Source organism: Galeopterus variegatus, unplaced genomic scaffold, assembly GCF_000696425.1.
Source record: "Galeopterus variegatus unplaced genomic scaffold, G_variegatus-3.0.2 Scaffold6961, whole genome shotgun sequence".
NCBI classification, from domain to species: Eukaryota; Metazoa; Chordata; class Mammalia; order Dermoptera; family Cynocephalidae; genus Galeopterus; species Galeopterus variegatus.
Window position 1 is genome coordinate 33,998 of NW_007733072.1, and position 14,976 is coordinate 48,973.

The following is a 14,976-nucleotide window of genomic DNA, read 5'->3' on the forward strand; positions in this document are numbered from 1 at the left end:
GGAATGTAGGAAGGAGGCACCAGGAGACTCAGACCAAGTGTTAATCGTAACTAGACAAACACAGCTGTAGTTCTTTCTTGCATTATTTCACTGACAGCATTTGGTACATGTGTGAGAACATGTGTGAGAACATGTGTGTGAACACGTGTGCTCTGATATCCCTCTGGCACATGCACTGACGACGGTTGTGCTCGCCTTGAATGTTCTCATCAAGGACTCCTGTTGTTCTGATCTTCAAAGGCAGTGACACGGATGTTCTCTCTCTGTCTCTCTCTCTTTGACAGTGTGTATGGTTGTCCCTTGGCTAAAAAAAGAAAAACGCAGGATAAACAGCCCCAAGAGCCCGCCCCCAAGCGCAAGCCCTTCCCGGTGAAAGCGGACAGCTCCTCAGTGGATGACTGCTATGACAGTGATGGCACCGAGGACATGGACGAGAAGGAGGAAGACGAGGAGGACGACTACTCGGAGGACAACGACGAGCAGGGCGAGGAGGACGAGGAGGAGGAGGACGGGGACCGGGAGGACGAGGAGGAGGTTGAGGAGGAGGAGGAGGAGGACGAGGAGGATGGAGAAGACGTGGAGGACGAGGACGAGGATGAGGACGAGGACGAGGAGGAGGAGGAGAACGGTAAACGTTAGCGTTGTGCAGCGGTGCCACACTGTGTCAGCGCGTGCTTCCCTCGGTCTCGCAGCGTGGACTGCCTGCTGTCAGTGTCCATGATGCCTGAGTGGTAGCCACGCACATATGCGTGCTCGGCCAGTGCCGAGAAAATGAGCAGTGGGTGGGAATTTCACCTTCGTCTTAAAAATCCCCTTTGATTATCTGTTAGGCTTGAAGTTCAACCGATGATTCTTTCTGGCGAATTGTCACTCAGATGGGTTGTCACAGGATGTGCTGAGATATTTATGGGGTACACATTTGATGAGCCTAACAAAATTGACCAAGGAAGTGAAGTTAGCATAGCTGGTCTTTCCTTTTGCATTTCATTGAATGCTCCAACCAGGAGGTACTGGGATTTGCCAAAATAGTGCTGTGGGAATGGCTTTAGCCTGTGCACCTCTGTGGAGAAGTGGGGAGCCCCATGTAACATCAACCAGTGGAACAGGTTTGTCCATCAATTGCCACAGCTTTACCTTAGTAACTGTCACGTAATTGGGATAAAAAGAAATACTCTTGAGAAGAAATAGTCAATCCCTCATGTTCTCCATATTTGAGAGCTGTGTCTCTCATCTGAGCTGTGTGACCCTTTGAGATGGACAAGCAAAGAGGATTCTGTGCGGGGCACTGGAGGTGTTTTAGGCAACACACTGAAGGTGATTTTGCTTTTGTGTCCAGTGTCCTGTTGGTATCAGGCTCAAAAATATGACTTCCAACCCAATTCTCTCATAAAGGTCATTTCTTTTCTAGAAAGAGTGGAGTTTTCTACAGATCCTTGGAATATTCTTAACCGGCTTAGGGTCTGCCTCATGGAAATGCCAAAACATGTTGAAAAAGCGAAGAGAGAATTATTATTTTTTTCCTCTTTCTGGGGCTCAACAGCTCTTCAAGAATCTGAATCCAGAAGAGCTCATTTTTGAACACAAAAGACAGTTGTTTCAGCCAGTGACTAGAAGCCTTTGTAGATCAAGTGGGTGTGAGCTGTCTGTTCTAATCCCACGTACAGGCATGAATTAGCATTCCCCTTTCAGAAGTCATTAAGAGTTTGTTCCAGAACACCTAAATTTTATGAAATAATCTGGATTCTTATGAAAACCATTTGCATGTGTACACAAATATATACATATATATACACACACACTATGCACACACATAAATCACGTAATTAAAATTCAGTCTCCCGAGATTCTTTCTTCTTGATGTTATAGAGCATTATGTGCAGAAGGCCTAACTGGTGTGTATCAAAACACACAGCAAGAGAATCACCACTAACTCTGCTAAGCCTACTGTGCACCTAATACCCCTGAGGCATTGATGAGATGCTAAGAATCAAAGCCATAGCTCTCTGTAATAAAATATATGTAAAATTGGAGACTAGACCAAGTAGACAGATGATTTCTGGATATTTTATTAAATACATGTAGTTTGCGGTGACGTCATTAATTGCCAAGGCTGATTTATGATTTATAACTTGACCATGGCTAGCTGTACAGAGGGTACAAATATTGCTCTTTCATCCTCTCATCCTATGTTGGGAAAGCAGCAGACATTAGTATTTGGAGTTATGAATTTTGTCATGTGCAATAGATTAAGATAGAAGATTGTTAAATATGCATTATTTAACCAAGGATCTTAACAAAATTTTAAATTCTGTTCTCTATTTTCTAGAATTATACTTTCAATTTTAGTTTATTTAGGGTCCTATTTAAGTAATCTACCTTTAAAGAACAAAGTACCATATTTTGAAAAAGTAGTCAGAAGCTTTATGGAAATAGCTGTAGAAAGTGACACCATAGGCTTTGTTTAATCTGTTTGAACACTTAAAACATAATTCTTTTAAAAATCCAGATAGCAAATTAAAACTAAAGATATTTTGCTACAAGAGTTCAAGTAAACGGCCATAATTAATGAACATATGATAGTACCACCAAACAGACAACTGCATAATGACAATTCAGGACTCAAGTCTTCTAATTCTCTGGCCACACACAGCATGGTGTACAACTCAGGTGTTCAGCAAATGTTGAATCTAGAAGTAGGTCAGAGAAAGAAAATAGCTAAGAAGAGGTAGCAGGATACAGGATAAATAATCAATTATTCGGTGCCTGGTTCCAGAATTCGTCTTCAGCCTCCAGCAGCCCAGTTTAAGCAGCTTCTACAATCATCTGTTATGTGAACTTTAAAGGAGTCAGTTGAACTACTCAAGATGGGCTCAGCCCCACTGAGATGTTATGAGATTAAGCCATCTGCAACCAGTGTAAGACAAACATTTCCCGTTTACTGAGTATCCTTGGCAGTGAAGTGTAGTAATTTGCTCCCTTTCAGATAACTTCTCATGTGAATCCTAAGTCCCAAGCAGGCATTTAGAATCAACAGTAATGTCTCTTACGGGGACCTTTTGTGGTTTTCTGGCTGCAGGTTCTCTGGATGGGTCACTAAAGGCTTGTTTGATTTCTAAATCAAGTGAAAGTATTTCTCCTATGAATAAATCGCCTCAGAGGCCTGATTCCTGGAGACTGTTTCACAAGCCTTTCTGTCATAGAGAGAGAAGTCTCCATTGGAGGAGCCTCATGAATAGGTGTTCCAAGTGACCATTTGGCCAATATCACAGGAAGACATTCCAGGTGCATTATACTCCAGGTATTTCATAAACTCCAGGTATTTCATAATCCATTTCCAGGTGCATTATACTCCAGGTATTTCATAATCCATCAAGGTTGGGAATCTCCAGGGATATTCTAGATCAAAGGCATTGCATAACTTTGCTGATTAGCAGTCATATTACATGATCAAACTCCTAGTTATGTACAATTTATTGAAGTAAGTCTTTGAGATGCACACATCTGTCAATCTTATATTTTCGTATCCTCGCTGAGCACATTATATTTTACTTTACTGTTAAATTTAGTGGCAAAATCAGTATCAACAAATGTAAGTTTCTGCCATGATGGCAATATCTATGCAGAAACGCAGCACCAGTACTGTATGTTACACATACGCAGTGCATACAAGATGCACTTGGCAGAAACGGAACATTTCTGAGAAGCTGGGGAATTTCCCTGTTGCGTGTTTCATCTTGAAAATGGCCTTTTGTGCTCTCTGGCTGACACTCATGGGACCGCTGTGTCTCTGGGCCAGCAGCAGATTCCCTGCAAGGTTGACTATGCCTCTTTTCCAGAAGCACAGAAAGTGACCTAAAGTTAAGAGACACCCAGTCAGAGCACAGTGTGAGGGGAACATGTGTGGCAGATGGAAACCTAACAGGAGGAAGTCAGGGGTGCGGTGGAGCCACAGGACAGAGCTCAAGTTGACATCAGCCTTACAAGCAGATAGAGCATCTAAGACAGGTTACACTAAGAAGATGTCATTTTTCAACCATGAAGCATTTCCCAGCTATATTATAAATTGAAATGAAAAGCTTACTGAGAGGTTTGTTTTTGATAAAACAAATTTGTACAAACCTCCAGATTATTACCCTAGGACCCCACAGATTATGGAAGGACCATTATTTATAACTTGGGAAATAAGCATTTATTTTAATTCCAAGGATCCTCCAACATTATACCTACACATAAACCAAAGTAGTGCTGATGATGTACATTTCCAATGGGTGTATTTATGGTCATTTTTGTGTTTGATCTTCACTTGACTGTACGAGACAGGTAAGGTAGAAACTTTTATTCCCATGGTACTAATTAGAAACTGAGGCTCATTAAGATTAAATTATTTTCTGTAAGTGGTAAATATGTAATCAAACGTGATGGTTTTTTTTATTATAGAATAATTTCTTTTTATCACATTCCACTTATATCAACAACAGGGGAGGATATCCGAGTAATCCATTTAAGATTACATTAAGTTCATATTACAACATTATATTTATTGTACAGTTGACCTACCATAGGCTGGTCTTTTGCATGAAGAATTTTATTTCCAAAATACATTGTAACAGTCTAAGTCCACGTATCTTTTCTAAAATCAATTTTTATTTTTATTTTTTAATTTTTTAAAAATTAAAATAAAATATTTGGCCACAGGCAAGTCTTAATACATTTTAAAAGACTAAGATCATAGGAGATATGTTCTCTGATCGTAATAACAGAAGGAAATTTAGAATATTCACAAATGTGTGGAAGTTAAACAACACTCTCCTAAATGAACAATAAGTAAAAAGAAACATCACAAGGAAATTAGAGAGGACTTGAGATAAAGGTCAAAGTACAACATATCAAAATGTATAGGATGCAGGGCTCATGCAGTGCTTAGAGGAACATTTCTGCTTGTAAACACCTATATTAAAAATGAGAAAAATCTCAAATCAGTCATGTAAACTTCTACCTTAAGAAAGTAGAAAAAGAAGAGCAAACTAAACCAAAACAAATGTAAGTAGGAAATAACAAAGATTACAGCAGAAATATATGAAATAGGGAGGGGGTTAAAAAACAACAGAGAGCATCAACAAAACCAGAAGTTGATTCTTTAGAAGGATCAACAAAATGTGTAAACCTTTATCTAGACTGACCAGGAACAAAAGAGAGAAGACAGAAATTACTAAAATCAGAAATACAGCAGGGGCGTTATTGCATCATCATTATGGACTTCGTGGTGGTAAGATTTAGTTTCTTTCTCTTTCTTGTTTGCATTTTTGTTCTACCAGTGGGTTTTGATCTTTTTTGTGTATTTGTGGTAGTGATTATCATTTTTAAGATTTCAGATGCAGGACTGCCTTGAGGATTTCTTGCACGGCTGATCATGTGGTGGAGAACTCCTGAAGCTTTTGATTGTCTGGAAAATATACTAATTTTCCCTCATTTCTGAAGAATAGCCTTTTTGGGTACAGCATTCTTGCTGCCAGTTTTTCTTCTTTTTTTTTTTTTTTGTATTTTGAATATTTCATCCCATTTTCTTCTGGCCTGTGGAGTTTCTGCTGAGAAGTCTGCTGTTAGTCTGATAGGGGCCCCCTTATCAGTGACTTGATGCTTTTTTTTTTATTTCTTTTAAGATTCTCTCTTTGTCTTTGAGCTTTGCCAATTCGATTATAATGTGTCTTGGAGAAGATCTTTTGGGATTGAATCTGCTTGGGGACCTTTGAGCCTTCCAGATCTGAAGGTCTGCATCTTTCCCTATACCTAGAAAGTTTTCCATTATTATTTCATCGAATAGGTTCCATGCCTCTTCCTTTCTCTCACCTTCCAGAACATCCATGATTTGAATGTTTCTGCACTTAAGGTTGTCTGCTAACTCTCTTAGATTTTCTTTATTATTTTCATTCTTTTTTTCCATTTTTTGTCCACCTAGGTTATTTCAAAAAGACTATCATCAAGATGAGTGATTCTTTCTTCTGCCTGTTAAGCTCTCAGTTGTGTTTTTATTTCATTGAGTGAATCTTTCAGCTCCATGAGTTCTGCTACATAGTTTTTTAAGGTATTAACCTCTTTGTAAATTTTCTTCTTCATGTCCTGTGTTTTTTTCCCTCATTTCATTCTTTTGTCTAACTGAGTCTTCTCGTATCTCAGTGAGTTTCCTTAAGATTGTTGCTCAGAATTCCTTTTCAGTCATTTCAAGGGTTTCATGCGCTATAGGCTCTGGTATTTGAGAATTACTGTATTCTTTTGGTGGTGTCATATTTTTTTGAGTTTTCATATTTCTAGTGTCTCTACATTGATATCTGGTCATCAGGTAGAGCAGTTGCTGCTTCTTTTACTCTAGAATGGGCTTTGAGGAGAAACATCCTCTTCTTTTTCTGGTCTCCAGTGGTGACTGTCCTTGTCAATGCAAAGTGTCTGGTGGGCCACCTGCTGTGGTGTTGAGCTGCTTTTTCAGCAGCTGTGGCTGTGGTGGTGGCTGTGGTGGCCACCTGCATGGAAGTGGTGTTTTCAGTGTGCTCCTTGTCTGCTTCCAGGCAGGGGATGCTGCCCGTAGCTCCTGCCTAGGACCCCAAGTGTGCTGTCTTCTAAGTCTACATTTCTTAAATAAGATTTTCCTTGTCTAGTTTAAGAAAGTTATTGCTCAGTGGTCATATACTTTTCTGTTAGCAGCTCCTGTACACGTTATGGTAAATATCTTTTTGGATTCTTATTATTTGAGAAATATAGATTAAACAGATGTAATTAGTAAGTTATGATTTATTTTTATACTCCAGTCCACTAAGGAGAAAAGCCTTGAAAACTTTAAATAAAAATATTCACATACATATGTACATATACAGAATATTTGTATAGTCATACACACACATACACACACAAATGTCCTTTGAGACACACATGCACACACACGTCATATCTCCCCAGAGACAGGAATGAAAATTCCATGGAATTCCATGAGGGAGAGCACAGCAATGTGCTTTCTAGATGAAGAAAACTGATGCATGTTTATCTTTATTTGCCATTGTTGACACATAGCCGTTTCCTTAAATGTTCTGTTTGTGAAATACTTTGATAAATATGTGAAGGTTTTGTTTACTGCTCTTTATTGAATCTCAGGACTGCCTCGGATGGTTGGACTTTGAAAGGCAATTGGGCAAGTGGCAGGATCCTGCTTTTTCTAGAGGTTCCTGGCTTCTTTTAGTGTGTTCTTTGTATCAATTGCCAAAGACAAGTGGTGGCTTCCTGGGACAGTCTCAACTGAGGAGGAGTCGGGTTGTTTCAGGAAAAATGTGAATCATTACTCTAGGAACCTTCTCAAATGTCCTCTATGGTTGCTCCAGGCAAGGCCAAGGAAGCTGACCAGAGGGAGAATAAATGTGTGCTGCAGAGTCAGGAAGCGGGGAGGGCTGCTTTTGTTAGATGCATGTGCTGAGACTCTGTTCTGTCATCTGTTGAAATCATCAAGATGGGCTGGTGATTGGCACCTTTTAAATTATAATTTGTTGCCATCACCATGAGATATTCCTGTACCTGAGACTATCTTCTCATGACACTTCCACTCTGCAGTAACTCAACCTTCTTTAAAGGTTGTATAAATTCCTCCTCACAGAAATGAATTTTTCAGTGGTAACGTCTCCTGAGTTGCATTTTTCTTTCAAACAGGATGATGCACTAGGCCCCAGGTTGCTAAAGCATCCTGATAATCTGCTGTAGATAGTCTTGACCCTTCCCGAGAGGAGGGTGGGATGGCGGGGGCGAGGGCTGTGTGTTGAGGCTGCTGAATCCCCCAACTTCCCTTTAAGATACTGTTCCCCATATTGATTAGCCAATTATCCTCTCACATCTTTCTCAGGGAAACGTCCCTGATGAGGGAAGCAAGTTGAGATGCAGACAGACTGTGAAAATCAGAATTAGCCACCCTGTTTTCCACTGCAGTCAGCAGAAAAAGCGGTGAGCTCTGAGACCAGCCTAGAAACAAAGAGGACGTGTTTAGTATGCAAGGCTCCAACTGCAGAAAGACTGTGGACACAGTTGGGAGAAAGAATGTGATGGCTTTTTATCATCTTAAAAATTAATCTTTTCCTACATCCTTGAAAGCATTTTTTAAGGACATTTAGTATGCAGGTATGTTGAAATATACGGCAATGAATAATGAGCATTGGTAATGAGTAATCATAGAATTAAAAATTTATAGGTATCCGTCTATGACAAAAACTCAATTTTCTTCATGCAAATTATTTTTGCATAATTATAAAATATAATTATATCTTATATTTTATGAATTTTTAGGTACCTTGATTCAAACCAGAAAACTTGCTGAGCATGTAATGCTATGAATATTTAAGATGCAAATAGCATGCATAAAGTACTGGGGAAATGTTTTTTACCTAATAATAAAAAATAAAAGGTGTAAAATACTAGGTCTAATATATTTTTATTCAGTTTGGTTTTGGCCCACTCTAAGAAATTAACAGCGTATTTGGTATTTCTTGTTAATTTAATTTTGATTCCAAGTGTTAGTCTATTAAGTGCAGCATAAAGGCCAGGGAAGAGATGCTGAGTTTGTTCTCCAGCTCTGGTTGTCCCACTAATCCTGAGCAAGTCACCTGGCCTCACTGGACCTCAGCCTGACCTCAAGATTAGGATAACAGTGCTTACCCTCATTCACTTCGTTGTCCTGTCTCAAAGCTTAAAGAAGTTGCACGTATAAAAATGCTTGACCAAAGTAAGACAGATCAGAACTGTAATGTCACAATTGTGATTAAGGACAATTTTAGCATGACGCCACTCTCCCGTGTGCTTATTCAAGCTCTTCTCAACCCCTGAACCTAAATCCCACACCTACATGCAGCAAGTATATTATGTGTATTAGAGCTACGGGAGTTTAGAGGACTCAGAGCATGGTGCCAGCTCATTTCAAAACACGGTGTGCATTTTCTGTGTGTCCCAGAAGGACACTGGGTTGCGTGCGAACACAAAGACAAAATAGAATCACCGTTTTCCAGAAGAAACATGCGATACAGTGCAGAAGAGATGCACACGTGAAAAATACAAAGTGCGGCTCTTTACAGAGGGCAGAACCAGAAGTTCTAAGCTGAGATGAAATCTTTAAGGCTTTGCACTGAAGATAAAAGCATAAATTTGTGGATATTGGGGATCACTACGCATTAAATTGGGTTACCCAGGAAAGTTGTAGTGTTGTCTCTGGAGGGTCTTTAGAAACAGACCCGTCTCTTTTCCTCTGACAATGGTAAAATACGGTTGACTAGAAATGGAGAGAAGGAACCTTAATGTTCTCCCAAGTTCCTTCCCAATCCAACAAACTTATGTGGGCAGCCAAATTGGTTTCAAATCGATTCTGGGACACAGAAGGACCAGAATTGCCACAAAGACTCTTCCACTGCCTAATTTTCCAGTAACAGCAGTAACATCAGCAATCTGCTCTGTGGGGCAAGGAATGCTCAGGGTAGTCCAGTTAATTTGGAAAATCTTTGATATGCGTGTATGAAAGACAGACAGACAGCAGACAGAGAGACAGAGAAACTGAGACACAGAGATAGAGACACAGAGAAAGATGGAGAGAAAGAGAGAGTTGTGTAATTGGTTAGCATGTTTCAGTCAATCTCAGTCTGAGACCTATTAGCTCCAAATAGCTTGTTCTCTGGGTGGAAGGTTATAACTATCCTATTTTTTTTAAAGCCATGAATATACATAAGCCAGATATCTACGATGTCATCAGGTAGAAAGGCCCTCAAAGCTTTATGAATGGATGAAACTTCATCCCTAATGAATAGATACTTTAAGAAAGAAACATAACAATTTCTAATTTGGAAGTTTTTATGCAACTTGCTTTCTTTGGGAAAATTGTTATTTTTCCTTCAGCTTACCTTGCTTAGCTTAATGGAAATGTTTAAACCACATTTTAGCTTATGAAATGGACGCATCTAACATCAGTAAAACGATGATTCCCTTTTGACTCAGGTGGCATTGTGCTTCTCGTTTCGCGTGTCCGCAGCACATGGGGAGTTTCACTGCAGGATCTTAGCTCTGACTCTGCGCGTGGAGTACAACTCCTGATCTAGACTCTGCTGAGCAGGAGCAGGAGGACAGCCAAGGCGGGTGACAGGCACGTGATGCTCAAGAGCGGGCTGCCGTCCCTTTAGGGTCTGCAGGGCGCTGGGCTTCCCGACAGCTCTCCTTTCCTCACTAGTTTGTCCATTGATGCTGCAGGCGTTGACTGGTGCCCTCTGTGTACAGGCCCCGTTCATGTGCTGGGGACAATCAGGAGCACACAGGCACAGCAGTGGCTCCCAGGAGGACAAGCAGTCCACCTGCTCCTCCACTCAGGTTATGTGGTCAGGCCGGAGCATCACATGCGAAAACGGGCTCCACTGCAGGGTACGAGGCCATGAGGAGAGCCCTTCCACACACGTGCAGTGGTCTGCGAGTGGTGCTTATATAAAGCGCATGTCATGTAAATACACATATGAATTTTATATATATATATATATGTATACATTATAAAAACCAAAATTAGAGCACAGTTCCTACTGAATTTCCCTTTCTTTCTGGCCCTGGCTAGCCAACATGGTAGCCTTTAGGCAAAAATGGTTATATAAACATAAATAAATTAAATGTAATATATCTTAATTTAATTTAGAATAATTAAAATTATGTAATGTTAGCAATCCGTTTCCTCAGTCACCGCATGTGGCTGGCGCCACCGTGCTGGGAGTGTGGACACAGAATATTCTGTCCCCTTCTATCTCCAACCAGGGCCCAGTGCAGTCTTTTCTCCAAACGCCCCAGAACTCAGTCTTATATTCCTTCTGACTATAAACACGCACACATGTGTGCTCCCATAGAGAAACACGCACCATCCTCTTGCATTACCTGTTCCAATCTCTGGATGAGACAAATAACTTTAAAAGAAAAATCTTTTCTTGCATGTAAAACCAATAGGTTCCTCTTTCTTTGATCCAAAATTGTTCAGACTTTGGAAGGATTCAGAAAAGCAATTTTTGTTCACTGTTCAAAGCAGACACAGAAATATTAGCAACTTAGAGCCAAGGAAACCTTAACCTCTGAGTTTTTTCTGGCATAAGCTGTGTTTCTTTAGCCCAGGTGGCATTTCTTCCTTATTGGGGCTAGAACCTGTGACACCTGAGCCTTCTCACTATAGGAGTGCAGATGCCAAGAGGACCAGGCCTCCTCCAGCACATTGGAGCCTTGGAGTAGTTTCTGTGGCACTACCAGGGCTCACCACCTGCCACTCCCCAGGGCACCTGGGCTCTCTGAGGAAGAGCCTCGCTGGTGGAGCCTTGGAGTAGTTTCTGTGGCACTGCCAGGGCTCACCACCTGCCACTCCCCAGGGCACCTGGGCTCTCTGAGGAAGAGCCTCGCTGGCAGGTGGATGGCTCAGGGGGAGGTAGCCACGGGCTCCTCCACTGGAAAGGTCTGGACCTAGAACATTGTCATAGGGAACCCTAGGTTGATGTCCTAGCCATGTGACCTGGGGCAAATATAGGAAAAATCTTCCTTGGATTTACTCCTTTATCTCCAGGGTGACAACAACAATGTGTGACCTACAGAGTGCTGTGACATTAGAGGCTGTGATGGGGTCTCCTGGGAATTACCAGGCTGTGGGAGCTCTCATGACAGAGGGGTTGGTCCCAGGTGCTGTGCCTTGTTCTCATCACGGCTGCTCATGTGACACACACAGTGGTAGTATGCTCCAGCCCCAAGCATGCCATGTGCCCAGCCTGGCTGCCCACCGCCTGCCCCTGCCCCACACTCCACCAGCCATGTCTGCCTGTACTGCTCATGGAACCAAAGAAGCACGGTACCCCCCAGGCCTTTGCTCACACACTGTCCTCGCCTGGAAGCCTCCCGGGCATACCACGTGGCTCCTTGCTGCTCAGCCTCTGCTCAGGCGTCGCCATCCAGCAGGGCCTGGCCTGGTCCTCTCCCGCAGCAGCACCCATCCCCACCTCTCATCTTCTCATTCTGCTGTGACGCACCACCGTCTCACACTACAGCCTAGACGCGCTTTCTGTTTCTTTTTCTCTCTCTTACTGGCAGCATCATGATCGGCCAGGAAGAGGACAAAGACGTTGTCTTTTTGGTTTATTGTTCAGCTCAGAATGAAGCTCAATAGACACTTGTTAAACAAATATGCGCGCATCATTCTGTCAGTGCCCCTGGGCAGGGCAGGGGTGGCTCACGCAGAACTGGCAATTACAAGTCTCTGATGCCAGGAGTGTGGTCCGCTGCCTTCTCCAAAGATTTTGCATTTTTCAGTTTGACAAAAGATATCTAGAAATGCCAGTCTTTCACCCAGGTAGATAAATGGCTGATGGTATTTCACACCTGTCTCTTATCTTTGGTAGAAATTTGTCTCCATTCTTCTATTTTCTGCATAAATCCTTCTTGTGAGAGATGTGTTGTTGCAGTGGAACCGGCTTGGTGGATCTTCCAATACCTGAGCCGGTCCATTTCTAAGAAGACCATTGTCTCAGGCAATCAGTGTATGTGGGCGTGTGGACAGTGTCTGGCCTGCAGGCTTCATTTCCCTGTAGAGAATGACAGGAACCAAGCTCACTAGACATTTAGAAGCCCATGCCCTAGGGCGAGTCCATGAGTATGTGCGGGGGGCCTTTCTGAGGTCCCTGCACCCTGCACTGGAGGGCAGACGATGGGAGAGGAGACTTGTGCCCCACCTGAGTTCAGGGAGGCTTTGGCTGCCTTCCACAGAGCAGACTGATTTACAGACACCCAGAGCAAAGAGCAGCAGCACACACATGGGCACGGAGCAGACACGCTCACGGGCAGGGACTCAGCTCTACTGGCGGGTACGGAGGTCGAGCCGCCAGATGTACAGACATTTACCCCTACAGGACTGAATCCCAGACATAACCATAGAGGAAACGACACACAGTTCAGAGGAAGGGCTGGAGATACATTTTGGGTAATTGCATATAATACACCAAAACCATCTTCCCAGTAATTGGCCTGAATAAGAGCAAGGAAACTGCTGTCTGAAGTCACAACAGACACCCTAAACCCCGCGCAGGTGGGCGTTGTTGAGTGGAGGACACGCCTGAGGTTCTCGCGCGGCTCACCCCACCTGTCTCCTCTCTAAGAGCAAGGAGTCCTGAGATGCGGTAACAGGGAGACCCTACGGGCAGGCGGTCTTCCTCCCGCACACAGAGAGTGTGCAGGTAATGGGATGGGTTGGCCTCTGCAATCTCTGGAAAACAGAAAAAATGTGCCAAAATGCAGGCTATAAACTTCAGACCCTCAATTTACTCTAGTTAATTAACACGGTGCCGGACGATTATTACTGAAATGCCGTATGTCTACTTTCCTGTGCTTAGAAAAAAGTCCCAGTTAATCCTAAATATTTTTTTTTTTTTAACAAACAATAGTCAAATTATATGCCAGCTATCAGTCCTTCATTGTTTTACTTATTGTCAGCTAGCCGGTACGGGGATCCGCACCCTTACACCTTTTTGTATTGTAACACCGTTCTCTAGCCAGCTGAGCTAGCCGGCCAGCCATTTTAAACAATGTTTAAGAGACACTTTGAATATTTCATTACTACCTAAAAAAATTAAGATACCTCCTCATCTGCACTCACGGCCCTCAGCAGCAGAGTGGTTGTGCCCGTCTCTGTTACCCCCACACCCTATGCCACGTCTGCCTGGGTGCCTGGTTAGTGTGTGTGCCATTCCTGAGGATATTATTCAGATTTGTAACTAGCACTTGATGCTTTGGGAATGTAGAGGAAAGGCTATGGTAGAAAAATTCCCTGTGGCTTGGAAAAGTTTTTAAAAAAAATGTAGATCAAGGTAGAATTAGACTTTGTCTGCATCTATTGGAAAAAAAAATCAAGAAGCAAATGAATTATCAGAGAAGAGAAAAAAGGGCCCTTGTTGGGGCCGCGGGGGATGCCTTGCAGAAGCAGCTTTGCCCCAATGCCCAGGGATAGCTACATGCTCACAACTCCAGCTAAAGAATCAAGGACACCCAGGAGTGGGCTCTCCAATCACGTGACATGTATTTAGAATATATCTGGAATTTGTTATTTAGAACTCAGTGCAAAATCAGTCCCTCTGCTCCGTCCCGGGGTGGAGTTCTGTACACTGTGTCCCCTGAGTGCTCACTCAAGCTGGGGGCTGGGAGGCCAGGTCTGAGAAGAGCATGTGTCCTGCAGGGTGGGGACCTGTGCATGCTCTTCACAGGCTTTTGTTTCTCCAGCTGAGGAAACGTGGAGGACATGAGATTAAGATTTGCCTTCCCCGCTTGAAGCAGATAAATGCTTCCTTAACATGGATCTTTTTATTTCTTGGAAATTTGCCTTTGAGATAACACCGCTTTTGTAATCCTCAGAATACTTGTGAGCTTTGAAAGGTGGGGGAAGCGTTGTATGATGGGGAAAAAGCTGAACTGACGTAGGAAAGCAGGGTGTCCCCACTGCCGAGGGCACGCTGATGTCAAACAGGCTACTTTAACCCTCAGGATCTATGTTTCTCCAAACGCAGTATAAGAAACTTGAGTGGACCATCTCTGCAGTTCTTCTAGCACTGATATCTGGTGACTCGGGACACGCGGCAGCGGCTGGCACTCACCACACTGAAGCTCAGTGAAGGGAGTTAGAGCAAATTTCCGCCAGGGTAATTTTCACCTCTAATAAATCCAGAAGCCACTGTCGATTGTGAACATGGATAGACATATTCTGAAAGATACTCATAACACTGAAAATGGAACAAACGGCAGAACCATTAAGTAAGATGTCATTAGAGAACGGGATAGGTAAGTCTGGAGAGGTCCAGACATGGTGTCTGTCCTCTGGCCACAAGACAAGCACATTCCACTCCCACCTTTGGACCCCCCTTTCATCCACTCTGAACTGGGAAGCTTCTGAGCTCGGAGGGGTCTGAGAGGCCTCTA

General features: G+C 42.8%; 1 protein-coding gene across 1 annotated transcript in view; it reads left to right on the plus strand.

The window, feature by feature from the left end:
• Positions 1 to 284: 284 nt before the first annotated feature.
• LOC103606923 (myelin transcription factor 1-like protein) overlaps positions 285 to 14,976 on the plus strand; it is a gene marked incomplete at its 5' end in the record, with an annotated part of 60,052 nt that continues 45,360 nt past the window's right edge. The window contains 1 exon segment of the mRNA XM_008591483.1: positions 285 to 628. Coding sequence (XP_008589705.1) covers positions 285 to 628 — 344 coding nt within the window.